This window comes from Gobio gobio, assembly GCF_949357685.1.
Source record: "Gobio gobio genome assembly, chromosome: 18".
NCBI lineage: Eukaryota > Metazoa > Chordata > Actinopteri > Cypriniformes > Gobionidae > Gobio > Gobio gobio.
In genome coordinates, this window is record NC_137111.1 from 24849354 (window position 1) to 24872122 (window position 22769).

At 36.0% G+C, this 22769-nt stretch overlaps 2 protein-coding genes and 1 long non-coding RNA gene across 3 annotated transcripts; 1 reads left to right on the plus strand and 2 right to left on the minus strand.

Moving 5' to 3' along the window:
* Positions 1 to 174: 174 nt before the first annotated feature.
* tmem39b (transmembrane protein 39B) lies at positions 175 to 14710 on the minus strand. The gene is made up of 9 exons (XM_079842000.1): positions 14508 to 14710; positions 10788 to 10964; positions 10470 to 10689; positions 10296 to 10379; positions 10040 to 10194; positions 8416 to 8758; positions 1437 to 1624; positions 755 to 875; positions 175 to 568 (listed from the first exon to the last, which is right to left on the minus strand). Exons 2-9 carry the CDS (start codon positions 10916 to 10918, stop codon positions 335 to 337), a joined length of 1476 nt encoding a protein of 491 aa, XP_079698126.1. The 5' UTR covers positions 10919 to 10964; positions 14508 to 14710; the 3' UTR covers positions 175 to 334.
* Positions 14711 to 15817: 1107 nt separating this feature from the next.
* LOC307141616 lies at positions 15818 to 21006 on the plus strand. The gene is made up of 3 exons (XR_013818368.1): positions 15818 to 16047; positions 16325 to 16385; positions 17243 to 21006. It is a non-coding gene; the product is annotated as an uncharacterized lncRNA (long non-coding RNA).
* On the minus strand, positions 19855 to 22742 carry oip5 (opa interacting protein 5). Its single transcript, XM_079841960.1, has 5 exons — positions 22412 to 22742; positions 22194 to 22260; positions 21971 to 22093; positions 21797 to 21878; positions 19855 to 21366 (listed from the first exon to the last, which is right to left on the minus strand). Exons 1-5 carry the CDS (start codon positions 22641 to 22643, stop codon positions 21280 to 21282), a joined length of 591 nt encoding a protein of 196 aa, XP_079698086.1. The 5' UTR covers positions 22644 to 22742; the 3' UTR covers positions 19855 to 21279.
* Between the last annotated feature and the right edge of the window lie 27 nt (positions 22743 to 22769).

Consider the following 22769-nt stretch of genomic DNA (forward strand, 5'->3'; position numbering starts at 1 on the left):
GTTGACCGAAATTGACATGTTTGTCGCCATCTAAAGGCGATTGTGGTGATTTCAAAGGGTATTCGTTTCAAAATAAAGGAAAATATCTAAATTCTAGAAACACGTTTGTGTTTGATTATGTCAGATGATTATGACAGTCATGTAAAAAGTGGTGCATTAATTAATAACAATAAAAAACTTCAGAGAAACAGATTTTATACAAAAATATGTTTCCTTTTTATTTCATGGCAAGTCAGAACATAAACAGACAAAAAAATGCACTTGTAGAAAAAATAAACAGCTCTCATGCATGTTTTCTGCTAATCTGTGATGACTGACAATAATTTATGTTTGTCTAGCTGACTTTCTGATTCGAGGCACTGGCTGAATACGAATACGCTTTTCCCAGAACTATTCTGTCTCTGAGCAGTTTGAAAAAGGCATAATAATTACTGAATAATATTAGAGCTAATGATATTGTCTGATGCCATTTCTCTGAACACATCAGTGAATATAGCTGGTAAAATATCATTGCACCTTCCAAGATTATGAGAATGTTCAATATTCGAAGAGGTTTGTTGAAGAAAAACTGTTAGGAGAGAGAGAGAGAAAAAGAAGGGGAACAGTGGTTATTGCAATATTATTCCCATGAAGAATACATAATGCATCCTTTGTAATAATATTTCTAATAACATTTATATTCATTCTGAAGAGTCAGCCAACAGCAAAAACAAAGCACTTTCTGTTTCAGAGTTTGGCTACAGTTTATACTTACATAGAAACGATAATGTGAGACATCTGAGGGAACTGCTACGTTATAATGGCCCATGGCCTTATAAACATTTTTACTGTGTTTGACCAAAACTCCCTGCGGCCACATGTACTCTTCTGTCCATCTGTAGAAAAGAGAGAGAGGAAAAAAAAAAAGGTTACAGTCTACAAACAAAAACATTGTCACAAAGCTTTTTAGCACAATTTAATAATATAATATGCAAAACCCAGAAAAATCATTAAAACATTTTTTTTAATGAGAACATTTAATTTAGGAAAACGTCAAATCAAAATGTAACAAAAATAGCTAGATAAATATGTTCTAGGTGTACTTTTTGAAAACCAGTGCATGTTCATGTTTTTATTTTTTTTTAAAATTAATTTAATGTGCTATAAATAAATCTGTTGTTGATGGCAACACCCGAGATCAAGTGAACATGTTGAAACATGCAACACAATGGCAATCTTTTACGGGTAAGTGCAAATCAGACTGTGAACAAGAACTGAGTACTTCACTAAAATTAGGCTCTTTATTTAAAAGCATTTGGAATCATTCAGCACCTGCTACTGACATTTTAGCACTAAAATTATATTTACCAAAATCCAGCAAAGACACAAAAAACTCGAACACAACCTAAACTTTTGACATTTCTACGACCCTAGCAGTGATCCCAGGTCAGACGTACATGTGTTGGAGGACGTTCGAGCAGAGGGAGGGGTCCACCTTCTGCCAGCAGCCCAGATGCGCGGCAGCTTTGTGGAGCAGGTCGCAGTAACGGGGAGGCAGTAGGTGCCGCATCAGAATGACAGAAGTACTGACGGACACCAGGATGAACAGCTCACAGGACCAGCGTTTATCTACATACTGTGTGCTCTATAAAAAACAGAGAAAAAAAATTGTCAAATGTGTAGGAATGTAAAACAATTCACACAAAATCTTCAGGATTAAAGGGATACTTTACCTAAAAATGAAACTCAGCCTCAAATTCACCTTCAAGTTGTTCCAAACCTGTATGAATTTGTTTCTTCTGCTGAACACAAAAGAAGACATCCATAATATTTTTTTCTCTCTCCATACAATGGATATCAATGGGGTCCATCAACTGTCTGGTTACCAACATTCTTCAAAATATCTTCTTTTGTGTTTAGCAGAAGAAACAAATTCATACAGATTTGGAACAACTTAAGGGTGAGTAAATTATGACAGAATTTAAATTTGTTGGTGAACTAGCCCTTTAAGACAAAATGTGTTGTGCTATATATTCCCCCAGAGTACTCCAAACCTGTAATATTCCTTTAAGTATGTATTGAAATATTAAAATGCTTTTTTCTTTTTATAAATACTTTTATTTAGCAATTACACATTAAACTGATAAAAGCAACAGTAAAACATTAATAATGTTACAAAATATATCTCTTTAAAATGTATGCGGTTCTTTTGAACTTTCTACTTATCATTCTTTCAAAATACATAAAAACAATAATCAGCAAAACAGTTTTCAACATTGATGATAATAAGAAATGTTTCTTGAGCTTAGAATAACTTATGAAGAATCATGTGACACTGAAGATAGGAGTAATAACATCTGAAAATTCAGCTTTGCCATCACAGGAATAAATGACATTTTAAAATATAATTTGTAAATTGTAATAAAATAAAATCACAATTTTACTGTTTTAACTGTATTTTTTATCAAATAAATGCAGCCTTGCTGAGCATTAGAACAGTAAAAGATCTTACTTCCCAAAACCTTTGGATGGTATAGTATTTATAAGCAATAAGCATTATAAGCATAAAAAAAAACTTTTCTTCAAAGAACATGTTGACAGAAGTTCACACAAACTACATCCAGAGGTATTCAACAGAACCCATGATGCTAAAACCAAAGTTTTGCATTGAGGGCAGGGCACATAGAAAAATAATACCTGGAAAATGAATTTGCATGTGCTGGTTTAAATAGGAAGAATTATGTTTTCCCCTTAGGCCAGTGGTTCCCAAAATGGGGCACCTGTAGCCTGGGGGTACGTGAGGTGACAGAGGGGGTACGTGAACAAAATTGCATCTCGTTTTACCATCATTGCATGTTTCTCTAATGAACATTTGATATTTAAAACATTATTTATTTGATAGAAGGTATTTATAGAGGTAAACATGTCCTGAAAAATCTATTTAAAGGGTTAGTTCACCCAAAAATGAAAATTGTGTCATTAATGACTCACCCTCATGTCGTTCCACACCCGTAAGATCTCCGTTCATCTTCGGAACACAGTTTAAGATATTTTAGATTTAGTCTGAGAGCTTTCTGTCCCTCCATTGAAAATGTATGTATGGTAGCCTATACTGTCCATGTCCAGAAAGGTAACAAAAACATCATCAAAGTAGTCCATGTGACATCAGTGGGTTAGTTAGAATTTTTTGAAGCATCGAAAATACATTTTAGTCCAAAAATAACAAAAACTACAACTTTATTCAGCATGGTCTTCTCTTGTTGTCAATCCACGTTCACGACTCCGCAGTGACACTGCTGACGTGTTATCTGCTGCGCCCGAGCTTCGTTTACAGTCTGAGGGAGACGCGCGTGGACGCACGCTGTATTCAAGCTATGGAAGCTCTGGCGCACAAGATAACACGTCAGCAGTGTCTTACATCAGCAGCGTCACTGCGGAGTCGTGAACGCGGATTGACAATGCTGAATAAAGTGGTAGTTTTTGTTATTTTTGGACCAAAATGTATTTTCGATGCTTCAAAAAATTCTAACTAACCCACTGATGTCACACGGACTACTTTGATGATGTTTTCATTAGCTTTCTGGACATGGACAGTATAGGCTACCGTACATACATTTTCAAAAGAGGGACAGAAAGCTCTCTGACTAAATCTAAAATATCTTAAACTGTGTTCCGAAAATGAATGGAGATCTTACGGGTGTGGAACGACATGAGTGTGAGTCATTAATGACATAATTTTCATTTTTGGGTGAACTAACCCTTTAAGGGAGAAAATATTGTCCCTTAAAGACCCCCTGTGGTGGAAATCAAGTTTTTAATGTTGTTTATATGTCTATGCAGTGTTTTTAATATGCTTCAAGAAAATGATGTGCAAATCCATCAGTCAAAACCATTACTGAGTATTTTCTCTTTACAACTGCAGTGAACCAAAGACAGTCTCAAAAACTTGGTTTGAAATCACCCGTTCTCTAAGTCACAAACATGTAGCCAATCACGTTAACGTGCGGGCGGGCTTTAGCATATCATCATTACTATGCTGCAAAGCAGGGGGGTCTCAAGAAAAGCCAGGCTATCCCGGTATATTTTTCTGTTGATATGAAAAAAAATCAGGTACATTTAGCAATATAGCGTATATTTATTATATAGTATACTGTATGACGTATATTACAATGTTATGATGAACTAAATGCATTTCTCCACTGGCGTTCTTCTAAGTTGTTCAAAGCATTTTTAAAGGGGTCATGAACTGCGTTGTTTTGTTGTTTCCTGGGGTGCACTTATAATTTTAATGCTTTTTACATCAAAAATGTTTATAATTTATAAATAAAAGGCATTTTCCTACCCTGATTTTAGCTTTCTGCTCTGAATGCTCTGTTTAAGGGGCGTGTCCGGTGTGAGACTTCAGTGTAAACACCCACTGCTGTGATTGGCTAACGTCTTTCCATTTGAAATAGAATTACTCTCTCTTTTAGCGCGTTTTTACTATTACAGCTCCCATGGTTAACTAATCGTGAAAAGTGTTGCATTACATTTAGATCTATGGCATTATATTTAGGTCTATGGCATTATATTAAGATCATTGTGGCCGATCACACACATCTTGAGCACATGAAAGCAGTGATCTCGTCATAGCAACTCAGTTTCTGTACACTAACGAATGCTTTCATTTTCACTAACAGTGCAAAAAAGATATAGTTTAGAGATTCGTTGAATAAAACGGGAGTCACTGATAAACGCGTCACTGATAAACTCTCCTGTTTGATTGACAGGTTCAGTATGCGCTGCTCAAACCATTGCAAAGGGAGCTTTCTTTGATCACTTTCTTTATAGAATTTAATCACCGTTAAATAACAGATTATTTTCATCATACTAGAAACAACGCAAGTTGACGTTTAGTCACTGGTTTGATTTACTGACACACAGACAAAGAACATTTCAGATCAGGCATTATAATGAACACAGTTACATACATGTTGCATTACTGTCGAGCCCAGGCACTGCTCAATATTTTGTAATCCTCAACGGCATGTTTATTGCTTGGTAGCTCGATCTGGTTTAACACTAGGCCTATGTTATATACGTGAATCTTTGGGCGGGGCTAAACAGGCAGTGATGAAGTAGGAGTTGATCTTCTTCTGCAGAGGCGGTGCTTCACCACACTCAGATGTCACAGGCTGGCACATTCTGAGATCGAGCATTTGTTGGGCCTGGTATCTATAAAAGCTTTTCTTTGACTAACAAGGAAGTTTTCAGCTCAGAAACTTACAGGATATTCTTATATCACAATGAACTTTTATATATCAAAGGCTGAATGAAAAGTTGATTTCTCAATTCATTACCCCTTAAAGGATGTTGATTTTTGAAGGATGCGGTCTGACTCTGAGATGGCGAATGGGAACATGGTTTGTGTAGCATTAGCAACACATTATTAGCTGTTTAATAACGTAGTCAAGCCAAAGGGTAATCATATTATTAACCTTTATGTGTAGACAAGCCTGTATAATTCACTTTTCCAATTCTTCTTCTGAATCAGTTTCTAGTTCAAACATATATGGCTGAATTAAACCAGTATTTCCACTTGCCATTGTGCAGCGTTTACTACAATAAAGTTGAGCGAGTGGATCTCTGAATTGATGTGAGTGGTGGCGGGGCTAATTTGCATATTCATGGTAGACATATACTAAATGAAGCAAGGGTGTAGAGTTAAATTCAAGCTATTATAAGACATGAATAAATTATTTTCACAGGAAGAAAACATTTAAATGTAATTTTGGTGATCAAAGATTAGTTTTAAGGGATAAAATGATTGACTACAGGTGGACTTTAATGGAAAAGGTCAAGAAGAGAGGGAGTACACAGAAGTAGGGCTGAATGATACATCAAATTTTCATCGTCATCGCGATATGAACTTGCGCGATAAACATATCGCAACAGACAGCCTGACACGATGAATAAGGGAAAACAGTTTATTATATGCGCCAATCTGAGTAACGTATTCTGAATACTTGGATTACTTCCACATTGAATTGCATTTTATAAGTGTAGGAATGCGGCCATCAAATCCTGCTTACTAACATATATTATAAAATATTTAGCTAACGTCAAACGGGGCCAACGGCTCTTGGGCTAGTAAATCAGCACATAGGAGAATGTAAAGTTGCACGTCAACTAAGCAGGTAGCACCGGCGGTGGTCGGCCAAAACACGTTTTTTTTTGTATGTGAATGCTGTTTTACGTGAATATTATGACACGAGTGAAGCACAAAGCTTTATTTACAAAATAAATAATAGGTTCGCAATTAAATGTTACATCACAGCCATGGAAACATATGGATTCATGCCGAACGAGAGAGGAAGGCTTTAAGTTTACTTGCGTTTTGCGATCTAGTCACACGATTTTCCACGAATTTAACAATAGGCTTACTCCATTTTATTCTACTGGACAAGGAATCTCTTATTTATTTTCACAAATCCTCATTTACATCTCTTACAGGGGATTAAACGTTTCTTCCCTGTTTGATTTATTTAGGAGTGGGCTATATTTACATCATTTACTGTGGTAAAGTAGAAAACGGAGTAGGACAGATTTTATTTAAAAATGTATTTATTAATGGGATAGTTCACCTAAAAAATGAAAATTCTGTCATCATTTACTCACCCCCAAGTTGTTCCAAACCTGTATGAGTTTCTTTGTTCTGCTGAACACAAAAGAAGATATTTAGAAGAATGTTTTATAACCAAGCAGATAGAGCAACCATTGACAACCATAGTAGGGGAAAAAAATACTATGGTAGTCAATGGTTGCTCTCTCTGCTTTGTTATTAACATTCTTCAAAATATCTTCGTTTGTGTTCAGCAGAACAAAGAAACTCATACAGGTTTGGAACAACTTGAGGGTGAGTAAATGATGACAGAATTTTCATTTTTGGGTGAACTATCCCTTTAACACAGTTTGTGCTTGCTATTAGACTTGGTCAAGTTTATGTGTATAGCGTATTTCATACATGCCGGAGATTTTTTGTTTCGCTTTCTCTCACAGCGCATAATCAAACAATTAAAGCCTAAGTTCTTGACCCTGCGGAAGATAATTTCGTTCTTCACATTTTACTACAAGTATCAGTTTTGGAACATCAGGAGAAAATATGAAGATATTAGAAAACGATGCTTCTTTCCTGCTCGTGTCATCCCTTTCAGCGCAAAGAGGCATATGACACACGTCTGTGGGGAGATAAAAAAAAAAATTCTCTAACTAATATTTAACTTATATTATTTATATTTCCATTATTTACAGATATTTATTTAAATGTTTTACAGGCTGTAGTAGGCTATGTTGTTTCACTGACGGAACTAGGCCTACTAAAATAAACATGCATGTTTGAGCCATATATATATATATATATATATATATATATATATATATATATATATATATATATATATATATATATATATATATATATATATATATATATATATATATATATATATATATATATATATATATATACACACACACCTCAATCTCAATTAAATAGCCTACATTTTGAAAATAAAAAATAAAAACGAATAATATATATATAACGAATTTATATATATAATATAGGCTATATAAAAAATATATATAGGCGTGCGTGCATGTGTAGCCGCCACCCCCAACCACCGCGCCAATGCACAGTTGCACTGCAGTGTTATATTTCATTCTCCCTTCACTTTCTTTAATATGAAATGCTGTTTGAATTTCCAAGATAGAAACGCTTTCTTGCCCTGGCTCTGTTGTTCTGGCTCCATCTCTACCTCTAGCTCCCGCTGCTCCTCTTCCGACTCCATTGTGACTGATCACGCAAACCGTGCATTTTTTCGTTTTCATATTGGGGCTTCAGAGAAATGTATTGAGTTGCCTTAATTTATTTAGAGAGTAAATAAACTCATGAAACAGAAGTATCGTAAATGTAATCCATTGATTTCAACAATGTAACTGTATTCTAAATATCAACTATTTAAATTGTAACTGTAACGGAATACAGTTACTCATATTAGGTATTCTGAATACGTAATGTAGGTACATGTATTCCGTTACTGCCCAACACTGAACACGACCTATTAAAGCACTAAGACAAAGGAACAGTATAGCTAACATTCACATTTGAATATTTATTGCAAGTCATATCGTCATCGCAATATTAAACAATGTTATCGCACATCGCAGCTTTTCCTCATATCGTGCAGCCCTACACAGAAGGATGTTAAATGCCTCAGGGGGTATATCACTGTAAAAGGTTTGTGAACCACAGACTTAGGCAAATCTGATCTGAATGTACTGATTACATATGAAATCACCTGTATCCCTCATGAACAAAACCTGTTCTCAGTTCACAAATTGTATTTGTTTATGCATATGAGCATGAGTGTACAAAAGAACACATGTTGATGCACTCACCTTGACGAACCAAACAGGTACGAACGCTACATAGTAGGCACTTAGCATGGAGCTAACCAACACCTCCTTCATCCTCCAGTTGAAGTCCATCTTCAGGTACTCCACTTCTTTGCGGATGAGGTCAGGAGAGAGACAGCAGGCGTGGGTGGGCATGGGCTGAGCACTGTACAGCTGACTGGTGTGCTGTTTCCATGTTTCCTTCAGGACGGATAGATAGTCCCGTCCCCCACGCCCCAAAGCAGCCCCGCCCACCTCTTTAGAACTCATGCCGCTTAACGGGGACATGGATCCAGCCCTGCGGAAATCACAGCTGAGGCGGAAGAAAGGGATGTACATTCCAAACCTGAGGGGGGAAAATAGAGAAGCATGTTGAAACATTAAAATAGCACTAAGAGATAGCCATGACTGTAAATCCTGATAGTAAATCTACCTACCTACCTACCTACCTACCTATCCATCTATCTATCTATCCATCTATGGGGTTTCTGCAGGTTTTATATAAGGTACATTTAAGACCTTTTTAAAACCAATTAAAGAAAATTTTAGGAATAAATTGAAGGTTACATAACACATCAATATGTTCTCTAAATGTAAATGCCTAAGCACACAATGAGTTATATTAGTGACACTTAAAAGTTTGAAAATACAATTTCCAACCGATCTGCATAACTTTTTAATTAATTTGACAAAAATAGCTTTAAGTTTGAGATAAGAAATCTTGTAATGTTGTGAAAGTGATTTTATGATTAAAACAAGAACAAATATCTGACAATGGGTTCATAAAAATCAACTTCATTCAAATGTAAGTAATGTTCATATCCAATGACATTTGTTCCTGTTTTAAGCATAAACTCACTTAATTTTGTTACATTTCTCAGAAAATTATCTTAATTTCTTCATTTTGCATGTCATTAAATGTATCTTGATGTAAGGATGTTTTGAATTTTACTGGAAAACAAAAATCCTGAGGAAGAACATCAATTTTTGCAGTGCTTGCAATTTAATTTTCCAATTAAATTTAGGGCCCTATGAAATCTGATTTTTTAATTTTATTTTATATAGTTTATTCTATTTTAGTTTTTCTGGACTGCTTTAATGGTTAGATTGGTCATTCCTCTTTGGAACAAAAATGAAGATATTTTTAATGAAAGATTTCTGTCCCTCCATTGACAGTCTAAGAAACTACCACTTTCACGCTTCAAAAAGTTCATAAAGAGATCGTAAAACTAATCCATATGAATCAAAGTCTTACGAGTGTGGAACGACATTAGGGTGAGTAAATGATGACAGAATTTTCATTTTTGGGTGAACTGTCCCTTTAAGTGTATTGACCTACTCAAATTCTGAGACATTCTGCAGTATATTCCATCTTTATGAATGGATTCTGCAATTCTGTCCACATTTTCCACATCGCATAAAAAAATCTATCCATCCATCCATCCATCCATCCATCCATCCATCTATCTATCCGTGTGACCAACTTGAACCTGATGTCAAATGCACTTGGGGAAATCTTTTACCTTCACAAGAAATTCAAGACTACATGGATTCTTAAATGTAAATGTGACCGCACCTTAAAAATACATTAGAATCAATAGCAGTGCATGTGCAAATTAATACTTACGGATAGCAGAGGAAGAGCAGGCTAAGTACGGAATATGTTTTGAAGAGATAAATGAGTGACCGGCACAGACTCCATCCAGCAAGAGTCAGGACGGCAAAACGAGCCGTCACCAGGAAGACAGAGTGTGGGAAGGACAGCTTCCCACTTTGTGATGCCTTTGGAACGTAGAAAGAAAGGAAAAAATTTAAGATACACTACTCGTTCATTTTTATACCTATTAAAATGACATACAGATCTTAAAAATAATGCACATTACCTCTTTTACAATGGCAGCAATTAGCCTGCGTGCCAGAACTATGATGGTGAACACCAACATATTATAGTCAATGAGGTGGAAGTTCTGAAAAAAGACAAAAGAAATTCACTTTGTGAAAAAATAAGATTGAATGCTTCTGTTGAGTTTAATTTTAAGCCGTGAGGTGTGACTCACCAGAGAGGTGTGTGAGGGGGGGTGTGAAGGGGGGTACCACCACACGGTTTTGTAGATGTTGACGTAATGCACAAATAGTGCTGTAAGATGGCACACAAACAGGTGGAGCTCAAACAGGACGTTCCGGTCCATGGAGAGTTCCGGAATCTTACAGTGCTTTAGTGGCACCACCGTCTGAGTGGCCAAAGGAGGGCTGGACATTCCTGTTCCGGACCCATTCCTGGTGACCACACAGATTTGAAATTGGTGGGTTACATAGTAGAAGGATGTTACCATAGCAACAGAACATCAGTTTATTATGAGTAGAATTAGCCTCACCTGGTCCGTGACCTCACACCCGTCACAGGTGAGCTGGTGGAATGGTTGCCATTGCCAACGGAGCCTGTCTCACTGCTCAGCGGAGAACGACAATATGTCGTTCTGTTCGCTCCTCTTCTTCCTCCAGCCATTCCAAATCCACCCTTCCCCTGTCTCAAATGGTTACACTTTAGATACCTGCAGAAAAACAAAATCACAACAATAAGCTCCAAACACATTGTAAGACTGTGTTGTGACCAAAAAAAGATATAATCATATAATTATTCACTTTACACTAAGATTTCATGTTTTGAAATAAGCCACTTATGCTCATAGGCTGCATTAATTTGATCAAAATTACAAATGAGAAATATTATTACGATTTAAAATAACTGTTTTGTTTTAAATTTTAATTTATTCCTGTGATGGCAAAGCTGAATTTTCAGCATCATTACTCCAGTGTCACATGATCCTTCAAAAATGATTCTCATTTGCTCAAGAAATATCCATTATCAAAGTCGTGCTACTTAATATTTTTGTGGAAAACGCGATTTTTTGATGAAAAGAAAATGATTTATTTAAAAACAAAAATCTTTGTAACACTATACATGTCTTTACTGTCACTTTTGATCAATATCATCAATCCTTACTGAATAAAAGTATTATTTTCTCAAATTCTTAAAAAAAAAAAATCATACTAAGCCCAGACTTTTGCTCAGGACTACATTTGGTGTACACTTCCATCCTAAAAGTCAGAATGAAACATCCAGGATGTTGATTACAAGATATTATGAATGCCAATTTCATTATACAGAATAATTTAAGTTTACAATGTCTGTTGTATGTCAATTTCTCTTAATGTTTATTACAGATTAATTAGATTAATGAATTATTCTATATATCTTTGTTTACTGTTGATCATCACAGGTAGTTCAAAGCTCAGATGTTTGCAATAATACCATACTATTTCTGCAACATTCAGTGTGAATTGAACGCTGCGTGCGCACAGTATGTACATTTTCTTTGTGGAAAACGAACTACATTTGACAAATTAAAAATGCAAAACTTTTTTTCATGCTTGCACATGATGTATTCAACGCATCTAATTAGATCACATTGTCACTTATTTAAAGCCACAATATGTCACCGCTAAAGGCTGCTTATTCAAAACAAAGGCGTAGCTTGATGATGCCTTAATTTTGTAGAGCTTTTATAATAAGATTAAGGCCCCGTCCACACGAAGCCAGAGCTTTCCCTATCCGATCTTTTTTTCCCCCTCGTTTCAAGAAATATCTGCGTACACACAAGGGCATGAAAACGACTCAAAACGATGTAGTATACATGCCAGGCCAGTATGTGGCGCTGTAATTCTGCCACAGAAATACACTAAAAACGGAGAAGACTTGTGGCTTGAAGGGGTACAGCAACAGTCGGAGGTGAGGCAAAATCTCACAATAAAATTACAATAAATAAATGTGCTACTTAACAGATGTGTTTTATTAACGCCTACACCTACACCTACCCTAACCCTTCTCTTACAATAATGCAAATATAGTAATTAAACAACGCAGTATTGATGTGCCCAGTGCCCGTAATTGTATTCCTTCTAGTCTCGCCCCGCGCAGGACGTGGTGTGATGACATCACCGTTTCACAAAATATACAGATTGGCTGTACACACGAAAATGCAAGGGTGTCGCTTTCAGATTTATCCACTCTGGGGCCCGGTTTCAAAAAATATCGGTTTCATGCTCCCAAAACGCTGGATCCGTGTGGACGAAACGCTGATACGGTACAACATTTTTACGTATACAGCTAACGTTAAACACGTCTCCGTGTGGACGGGGCCTAACTGTGTAAGCTATATAACAATGATCAGTTTTCTGTCAATGAATGTATCCAAACAGTTGCTCACCTGTCTAATAAAACGCATAATATATTAAAGCGTCTTTGGTGTTTACATGGTTTCTGCAAAATAAAGTTGTTTCCATGGTTTATGGATATTTTAATCCAAAAATCTTACATATTGTGCCTTTAAGCAGGGATGAGGAGAGGTAAGAATCCAAGTGCAGCAACAGTTTATTAAAAAAAAAATCAAAGATAATCCAAAACAGAGACAGGAACAAAATCCAAACAGGGGAACAAGAGACATAATCCAGACAAGGGAAACCAGGAACGCAACATCTTACAAAGAGAGACAGCTTACAAGAACATCAACCGACAAAAGACAACTGAAACTCAGGGGTATAAACACAGAGGGAACACAATGGCTAATGATAAACAGGTGTAGATGATAAGTTACCATGGAAACTAATGAGGGTAACTACGGAGACAAACAAGGCAACAAGGCAAACAGGAACTAAACACAGGAAGAGAACATAGGGACAATGGGCACAGAAAATAACTTCAAAATAAGAGTCCATATGACAATATTTATGAGCCCAGGGCACGTTACACATATAAGTTTGTTAGTAATCCTGTTTAAACAGATCCAGAGAGAATGGAACACTTGCGCTGGCTTCTGAATTCATTAATATACCATGGAATATTTACATGAATTTTCCATGAGTCAAAACACTTAAATAATACCATGGTAAAACCCAAGTAAAGTCACATTTGGTTTATTGTCAATAAAGCTCAAATGGCACCAAAAAAAAGTAGGTTGAAAGACTGAAACCAACATCATGTCTGGTAGAGTATTAACAGCCAAAGAAATAAATGCATTTTCGAAAATAAGACTGCGGCCTAGTTTTACCAGGTGTGCAGGACAAATTACAGCCCGAGGGGAAAAAGCTGTTGCAGTCTTTTGGTGTAGATCAACATGCTGCTGTGTGGCATTTGTGATTTGTGATTAAAGTATGTCTGGACTAGTTTTTACTTGTTTGTATGTGCTGGCCAGTTCTTAAAATGTTGTTACTGTAATTTACCAACACCACTGGTCTTGTAAACTGACCAATGTCTGTTCACAAACTCTTCCTCATTTCTCATACTGTTACTGTAGGTTAACTTTCACTTGTACGACTTTCTTTCAAGATGCATCGTAAAAACTTTTATGGCAGCAATTGTAAAACCAGTGAGAAGACATTTACTGTCACAAGATATGAAGGCTCAGATACATGTGCATGGACTTCATGAACTGAAATGAAGGCTTGAGGTTTAATCTGAAGATGCCTAAAATGTCTTTACAAATACTGAATCAAAACGGTTTGCACCGAGTCCGACTGCTCGTTTTGATTTGTCATTAAAGGGATTGTTTACCCATGCAAACACAGTCGACCATAGAGCACTCCATCACCACTGGTCTCATGCACAGTACATTAACAAAGACCCACATGGATGCAGCTTTATTGGCTTACCAATGCACGTGCCACGATGGGGAGACCCTATAGCAAGCCATAATAATACATTTGTGTTATGGTTCGTTTTTTTAGTCATGGTCAAATTTTCTTCGTCTCAAAACAGTCAACATTCTTTCCTGATCACTCTAGTGTTTTGCTGCCCTGCCTTTATTATTGATAGCCAACTTTTGCGGAAGCGTACGTTGCTGTTAAACATGTTAGGTTGAAAGACTTGTAGTTGTTTGTTTCTGGAACCAAGCTGCCTTAAAATGCAACAAACATGTCTCATGTCTGTTTGAGTATTAACGTCCAGAGAAATAAATGCATTCTCGATTATAACACTGCGGCCTAGCACTGTTGCATTTGCACAATCTAATTTCAAGAAATCGGAAAATGCCTCTTACCACTTTAAACCGCGGAGTTTAGTCCAGATAAGGCGACTGTAGGATTTAGGTTGAAACGCACTCAATACTTAGGTACAAAATTAATTACTTTGGATCGTAAAGGGTTTGTTTTATTTCTGACAGTAAACGAGGAGGGCTCATTCTGTTGATGTTGTACCGCACAGACGCACTCACACACGCACGCACGCGCAGAGAACAGGGGGGAGGAGGCAAGCGTGCGCGTGCGTGTGTGTTCAGTGTGTGAGATCAAAGGGATGAAAGCAAAGCATGCTGGTGCACTGCACATCAGGCGCATACATTACATTACACAGAACCGGTTTGGAAAGGTTAATGCATGCAGTGTTTTATGCATATTTACTGAACATACTTTTTACTATATTGTATAAAACAGAATAGTACTACTGAGTACTGACTACTAAGCCAAGCCATATCAACAGACAAAAATTTTTTTTTTGCAAAGTGTACTTCTCTTCTTTGTACTTCTCTTCTTTAGCAATAAAACGATGTGTTATAGCAAATTGTAAACAATTATCATTATTCAGCTATTTGTTACATATTATTCATAAAGTCATTCATACAATCATTCATTCATTTAGTCAGTGGTTTATTTTATGCAAAACAGTCAAAACAATCTCCCACCTTAATCCCTTTAGATAGGCTCATGTGTTCTTTCTCTTCTATTTAAAATATTTTAAATTCGTTTTTAATTAATTGTAGCAAATTCCATAAACATACACTACTGCTCAAATTTGGGGTCAGTGAATAATAATAATAATAATAATAATAATAATAATAATAATAATAATAATAATAATAATAATAATAATAATAATAATAATAATAATAAAATATCAAGCAGCACAACCATTTTCAACATTGATAATAATAATAATAAATATTTCCTGAGCAGCAAATCAGCATATTAGAATGATTTCTGAAGGATCATGTGACACTGAAGACTGGAGAATTGCTTTTCCATCACTGGGATAAATTATATATATTGTTTAAAAATTAAAACGTAGCCTACTAATATTTGACAATATCACTGTTTTTACTGTTTTAGCCTGGTGAACTTAGCAAAGCCATCAAGACTAAATATTTGGAAGTTTTACTTAATATTCATGTTAAGTAAGTAACAAATAACGTTTTTCTCCCTTTCTCTTGGTTGTTATTTATAATGGTGTTATTTGTTGTTTATTAATAAATCTTATATACAAAATATGCCTACACCTGTGTACCCTTGTGTCCGTTATTGTTCAAAAGGGCGGGTGTTGCTTGTTTGACGGATCGCTCGGCTGCCCAATCAGAGCGCAGACACCGATTCGCACGGGCGCGCGCCGGTAGCGCGCTGCAGTAGCAGTAGCAGCATACCGGACTGAAATGGCGTAGCGTGCAGTCCACTGCCGCAGCAGCGCAGCGGGGCCAGGCTCACCAAACATTTTAGAGCCTGGCCCGTCGTACTCCAACCAACGAGTATGATGGAAATGACTTTTCGCCCCAGTTCACCCTCTTTCAAACCAGCACGAGATCACCAGAGACGGTAAGTGCACGACGAGTATTAACATGTACTACAAGAGCTTGGCTTTGTCTAATCTTCGTGTTGCAGTTTCGCATTCCAGCACTTGCGTCACTAGGTAGATGGTCATGCATTGTGCAGGAGTCCAGATGCACATTATTTGATTGTGCATTAAAATTAATTCATTCTTCTTTCAAGCCACTTTGTCTATTCCTTCCATAAGTGCAGTAGAACTAATGGTTACATTGTTAAATTAAATGTGATATATTAATGATGAACCTTCTTTGTTTTATCAAAACAGTGCCCCTCATATGTCATGACATGAAGAGAAAGGAACAGTCCTGATAGGAACCCATGACCAGGTAGGTCAGTTTGCGCAGCAGAAATAACATAATAAACCTCCTTGTAGGGCTAGGTATTGATTCAATTCTGATTTAGATTTGATTCAGTTAATTTGGTATAGTAGGGGTGAATTTAGGTTGATTGGGACACTTTTTCCAAATCATACCAATGGCAGAAAGTGTCCCAACCACCATAAATTCACCCCTACATATACATTTTTAAGTCTCTCTCTCAACTAATTCTTTATAATACACAAGCAACCCTGCCATCTGGTACTTTACGTTAAAATAAGGCATCACTAACAGGTTAAGTAAAAATATAATGAAAGAATATGTGATATTATATCAATACAAAAAAAATACTAAATTGCTTAATATATGTACTATATCACTGATATAGTACATTTATTAAGCAATTTAGTATTTTGTTCTAGATAATGAGTTCAAATAATCATTAAATGCATTTCCTGAGTTAAATATAATGTTTTGACATAATTTTTTTCAACCACGGAAACAATGATTAAGTGATTACAAGACATTTCAGATACTGTTTCTTCAACGTACCTTCTGTCACGCCACATTAAAAAGCATCAAAACAGTATTTTATTGTGAATTTCATTCATTTGAAAGCTTAGACTGTTTCATATAAAAAGTAACAAAGCTTAGTGATTTATTGATTGGGAGCTCACAACAAATATTGTTTCGTGAAGTTCTGTTCTTGCGTCAAGAGAAAACAGCATCGACTAAAAGATCGGGATTTAATAATCAATATCAGTATGCCAAACTAAAGATAGGTTAAAATCAAGTTATCAATATTGTCATTGTTGGGCTTTTTCCCTTGCCTTATCTGATCTGTTTCAAATGTCCATTCTATGCAGATGAGACCGTCTTGTCTTTGTTCTTCAAATTGCCCGCCATCCCGATAAGTTGACCTTCCTCCAGTGTTGTTTCAGGGAAGTGTTTGTTCGGCATACCAACTGTCCCTGCTCTGTGAACATATCATCTCTGCACTTTGAAGATGACAACTGAAGTAATTTTTATTCATGAAACCACCATAAACTATTCATGTGTCCAAAAAACTGATTGTGCCACAGTACAGAACCATCGTCTGGTCACATTTGTTATAAATAAATCCAAGGGGTTATTTATATAGTTGCAGGTTGAGTTAAAAGAAAGTAAAAATGGAAATGGCAAAAGTGCACTTGCTTTGCAGGTAAAACCAATGCACATTTTAAAAACTAGTAGCTTCATCCAACAATTTTATTAGCTGCAGACTAAGTGCCTAGACACGTCTCTTTTTAACAGCCTCTCAATTGACAATTTCCATTACTTAATTACGCTTTAAATTAAGTAAAATACTTAATGGTCATTTATTTAGTCTTTGAAAATGAGATGACAAACTGTAGACAGAAGGCTCTCTTTATTTATTTTTTCTCTCAGTCCAGAACTCATATTGGTGCTTTAGCAAAATCATGAACCATTCTTCATGTTTTCTATGTACTTGTATTCACATACAAAGATAGACAGTGGCACACCGACCCAAGCATAAGCGTTATAAATTCCACAGTTAAAACTTTCTAATGGGGGTGGGATGCTGATGAGATGCAGGACATAATGAAATATAATTATTTACTACCTCAGAAGTTACCACGGCTCAGACCCACACAGCAAGCGCTCTGATCAAACTATATTCAATTTATTTCTCGCCGTTATAAATATAATCATTGTCTGTCAGATGGTTTGGTAATTCGATAGAAGAGGAGTGATGTTTCTTTTCATGTACATTACCTTTATTAATAGGACAGGTGTAGGAATATCACACAAATCATATAGAGACATTGTAGTTCACTGGTTGTATATTTGACCTATATGTGTTCCAAGAGAACATGCAGGGTGAGAGAAACACTTCACTTTCATCCAGTAACATTTTCATGGTTATCCTTCTCATTAGGCCTGAAGAAAGGCAGTAGAGTGGTCACAATGTTTGAAAATAGTTGCTAATAGTTTAGTATGTCTTTAATGTAACATCTCAAATAGATTAAGGCAAGTTGGTCTCTAGGTATCTGGCACAGCCTGTGCTCGATCCTCAGCTACAGTGTACTGTGAAACTAGGAATTTAACTTCATCTGTAGTGAGAAAATGCACCCAATTTTTGTTTTGTATAGTAGTTTCTATCATATGGATTGGTAGAGATAAAGTGTTATGTAAGAATTTTCATGGGAGGAAGAGTAGTGAGGCCTCAGTGTGGGAAATGTGCAATATTTGTTTCTTTCCTTTGTCTTGTTATGAGATGAATATGTATATTGTACAAACAAGTGACAAGTTGTTCGCAAAAACAACAAAATCACCAATGTCTTCCATTAAATGATGTATAGTTTCATCCGCTTGCTTTAAGGTGGCGGGATTTGTAGTGCCAGCATAAACGTGGCCATGCATGTACGGTAGAGATGCTTGCTGAGTTTAATAGTCGTAGTGACATTCAGTATATGCTATAATAAAGTCGTTTAGAAAATAAAATTAGGCAGACAAAGATTTAGTTAGTAACCACCATGGATGCAGCATCCACACCTTGATCGATTTGATTAAGAGGCGACTAGGTGAGTCATTTTCACTTGTGCAGAGTTTGTTTTAGTTTTTAATCGACAAACACGGTTGTTTATTCATGAATAATCATTATTAGTTAATAATAATGTGTTGTAGCATGCTGAGGATTAGAACAATGGCGGTTGGTATGGCGTGCGTATGTTTCATAAGCACTGTGTGAGTTTGTCCTAGTTTGTACTGTGAAAAATTAAGTTCTGGGCCCAAAATAGTTGACTTTGATCAAAACGACAGTCTCTAACGGGTCTTAGTAGTTTAGAAGATATTACAGGTGTTGAAGAGTTTCATTCAATGCTTGTTTCAAGATAATTCCTTATTATGGAAACAAAGACTTTTTTTGCTTTTTGGTCTGTAATAATCAGACACAAAGGAGAATACAGTACTCTCTTCCTGATTAGAAAGGGTAACTAGAACTGTGTTTGTATTCATACCTCTAATATTGCATCCTCCATCAGGTATTGTCTCAGACTAGATTATTCCTAGTAGCAGAAACTCTTGATTTTAAAGTAACATGTAGAATATTAAGTGGCATAAAGCAATTATCAAAGCATTGTAATGTAGATAAATACCTCAATGACTGGAATGCAAACTATATTTTTTAAATATACTCAAAGATATGCAAGCCATGATGTGTATTAAGTTCATGATTTAGAAGCAATAATCAGTTTATGCATGGATTATAGTGTCAAAAGAGTTTAGCGGTGTTTGTGAAATAGAAATGTGTAGCATATTTGTGATAGTGGTAAGTGTTTTATCCAGAACATCCCATTTTTCATACGGAACTATTTACATTTTATAGTACAAAACAGCCCCATTTTTCACTGACACTAAATAAATATGTGAAGGTAGCACGGAGGGTGTGACATTAATATAAAGAACTGTTTTTTTTGGCCGGGTGGAAGAAAGTAGATGGGATGTGTGTGTATGTATATATGCAGGGCCTATGCCCTCCTATTGACTTTGCATGTTTACACACAAACCATTGTGAAACGCACATAAGCTGTATGCTCATTTCCAGTTTATTTTCATTGACAGCAATATGAGCAGTGTTCTGGGTAGCATATTGTGACACTCTGACTCATTATATCAATGAATCCTGGGTAAATAAAATATACCACAACATTCACAAAACAGAGGATCCATTTGGGAATTAACATGTATTTTAATAAGAGTGCAAAAAATAACATTTGCTGATGCATGGTAGAAGTGGATAAGAAATGTTTTGTGCTGCATGCAATAATTGAGCTTTGCTTGAACATTTATGCAGAAATGTGATAACTAAATCTGAGTGGACCAATGTTGTGACTTTCTTTTTCAAATGCATGACATCCCAAAGGTTTATCTCTACTGTAAATTATTCACAGATGTGTTCATTAAGAAATTATACTTTTTGGATTTGAATATTGTATGATGAAAATGAAATTGTTACAAGTCTGTGATTCAAGAGGCAAAGTCGGATACAGTAAGTTTTAGCAAAGCCTTAAAGGGATAGTTCACTGAAAAATAAATTGTCATTTTCTCACCCTCAAGTTGTTCCAAACCTGTTTACATTTTTTTTTTCTCCTGTTGAACACAAAATAAGATATTTTAAGAATGTGGGGAAACTAAACAGTTTTTGGGGCATCAATGACTTCCATAGTATTTTTCTTTCCTACTATGGAAGTCAATGGTGCCCCAAAACAGCTTGGTTACAGACTCTTGTCAAAATATCTATCTTTGTGTTCAGCTGAACAAAGAAATGTATACAGATTTGGAGCAACTTGAGCGTGAGTAAATGACAGAATTTACATTTATGGGTGAAATATCCCATTAATAATTTTAAGTTTAATTGGAAAAACATAATAAAATTCAAGACTTAATCTTGTTCAATGCAAATAATGTTTACTGTATATGCTTTGCTGATCTGATTTGTGTTGCTGATTTTGCCTCTGAATGTGAAACTCTATGCTTAGTCTGATCTATGCACTACAGATGCGCCCCTGCATGATTTTGTACAAAAAAATTCAATTTTAGCAATAAAAAAAGCAGCATGGTGCCAATCATAAGTGTTGTTTCCTTTGTTAAGTGTTATATTTTTCAGTAGTGTAAAAGGTCACAGTAAACATTTCTCCTGCAATATATATTCTCTTTTTATAATACCTTCGTCTGAACATAATGTAAATAAAAACAACTTATAACCAAGCTAGTTAAATTCACACATTTTTAAACATTTTTGAAGAACCCAAACTCCTATTCAATACATCATACAAAAAATATATACTTTATTTAACAGTTACAACAAAAAAGCTGTACATAATCCATTCCTGCCATTTCTTTAGTCTACATTGTGTGTGCACAATTTTTCCATCATTCCTTCCAGAAGCTTCACCTGCTTCAGTTGAGCTTCTAAATCCTCCATCAGCTAGAAAAAGAAGGAAAATCCACAACTCAGATGAGAAGCTGTTAAAGCAACCTAAAATATAATTTAAAGGGATAGTTCACCCACAAATGAACATTCTGTCATTTATTCACCCTCAAGTTGTTCCAAACCTGTATGAGTTTCTTTGTTCTGCTGAACACAAACAAAGATATTTAGAAGAATGTTTGTAACCAAGCAGATAGAGCAACCATTGACAACCATAGTAGGGGGGAAAAATACTATGGTAGTCAATGGTTGCTCTATCTGCTTTGTTACAATCATTCTTCAAAATATTTTGTGTTCAGCAGAACAAAGAAACTCATACAGAGTAAATTATGACAATTTTCATTTTTAGGTGAACTATCCCTTTAATAGAATACAATGTTGCATCCTCTGTACAGTATGCACTGAATGCATGAGGACAAATACAAACCTCTTTAATATTTTGGTCCATGAGTCTGTGTTTGAAGTTGAGTTTGGAGGCTTTAACACATGTGCCACTTCTCAGCATGTAACTATAAAACAAATGTCAATTAAAATATGACTGTCATAATAAAGTATTGCAACTATTTTAAAAAAATGACATAAGAACATTACAAACTCCCACCAGTTTATCAGCTCTTTTCGTAAAAGGAAGAGATTTCGTAAAGCAGAAAGGTGCTCTGGGGTGGAGTGAAGAACAAGGCCAACAGTACCATGGCAACCAGCACAGTGAAGGACTTGGTAGGTGCTACAGATACAGAAATCACATGATGATTGGACATCCGACACATTCTAGAGACGTGAGCTGAAGCGGTTGAGATCAATAGAAACCAATAACAGTTACTTACGAGGAAACCAGTTGAGCGTTCAAACTCATCTCCAGCTTTTTATTCACCCTCACATCCTCAGTAACATCTGCAAATGGAAAGATTAAAACGTCTTTGCAGTGGTTATATCAACACATCCACCCACGTGTTGTGTATTTTACAAATCATTTCATGACTGAATCCATACCAGCAGTTTTTTTAGTCTGTATGCTTTTAAAATGAGGAAAATTACAACTTACTCAAACAAATGATACTCTGGAGGCTCTGGACTTCCCCGCAGATGCCGAGAGAGTCTCCAAGCACGGTGTTGCATGTCATGCATTGGAGAACACTGCAATTCCTATAGTCTACCATACAGATTCCTCTCTCCGTCACTGCTCTTAGCTGATCTGCAATTGAGCTAGTCTGTGTCGAGTCGCATGGACCGATATCATAAGAGCTGTCGAGAAAACTTCGAGTGCTGTTCGACATTATTACTGTAGCTTTTTGTTCTTGCTCTGTGCTCACACAAGTTCAAAAGACGCAACCACGTTAGTTTATTTTATTGTCTTGGACTTTAGGTGGCGCCCTAAACCGCTCAACCAAACCCCGCTTTTG

Coding starts and splice junctions, on each gene's coding strand:
- tmem39b (XM_079842000.1), bottom strand. CDS start 10,918: ATGGCTGGAGGAAGAAGAGGAGCGAACAGAACGACATATTGTCGTTCT. Junction 10,380..10,469: donor CCCCCTCACACACCTCTCTG/GTGAGTCACACC, acceptor GTCTTTTTTCAG/AACTTCCACCTCATTGACTA. Junction 876..1,436: donor TCGAACGTCCTCCAACACAT/GTACGTCTGACC, acceptor TCTTTTCTACAG/ATGGACAGAAGAGTACATGT.
- oip5 (XM_079841960.1), bottom strand. CDS start 22,643: ATGTCGAACAGCACTCGAAGTTTTCTCGACAGCTCTTATGATATCGGT. Junction 22,094..22,193: donor AACGCTCAACTGGTTTCCTC/GTAAGTAACTGT, acceptor CTGTATCTGTAG/CACCTACCAAGTCCTTCACT. Junction 21,367..21,796: donor TGGACCAAAATATTAAAGAG/GTTTGTATTTGT, acceptor TTCTTTTTCTAG/CTGATGGAGGATTTAGAAGC.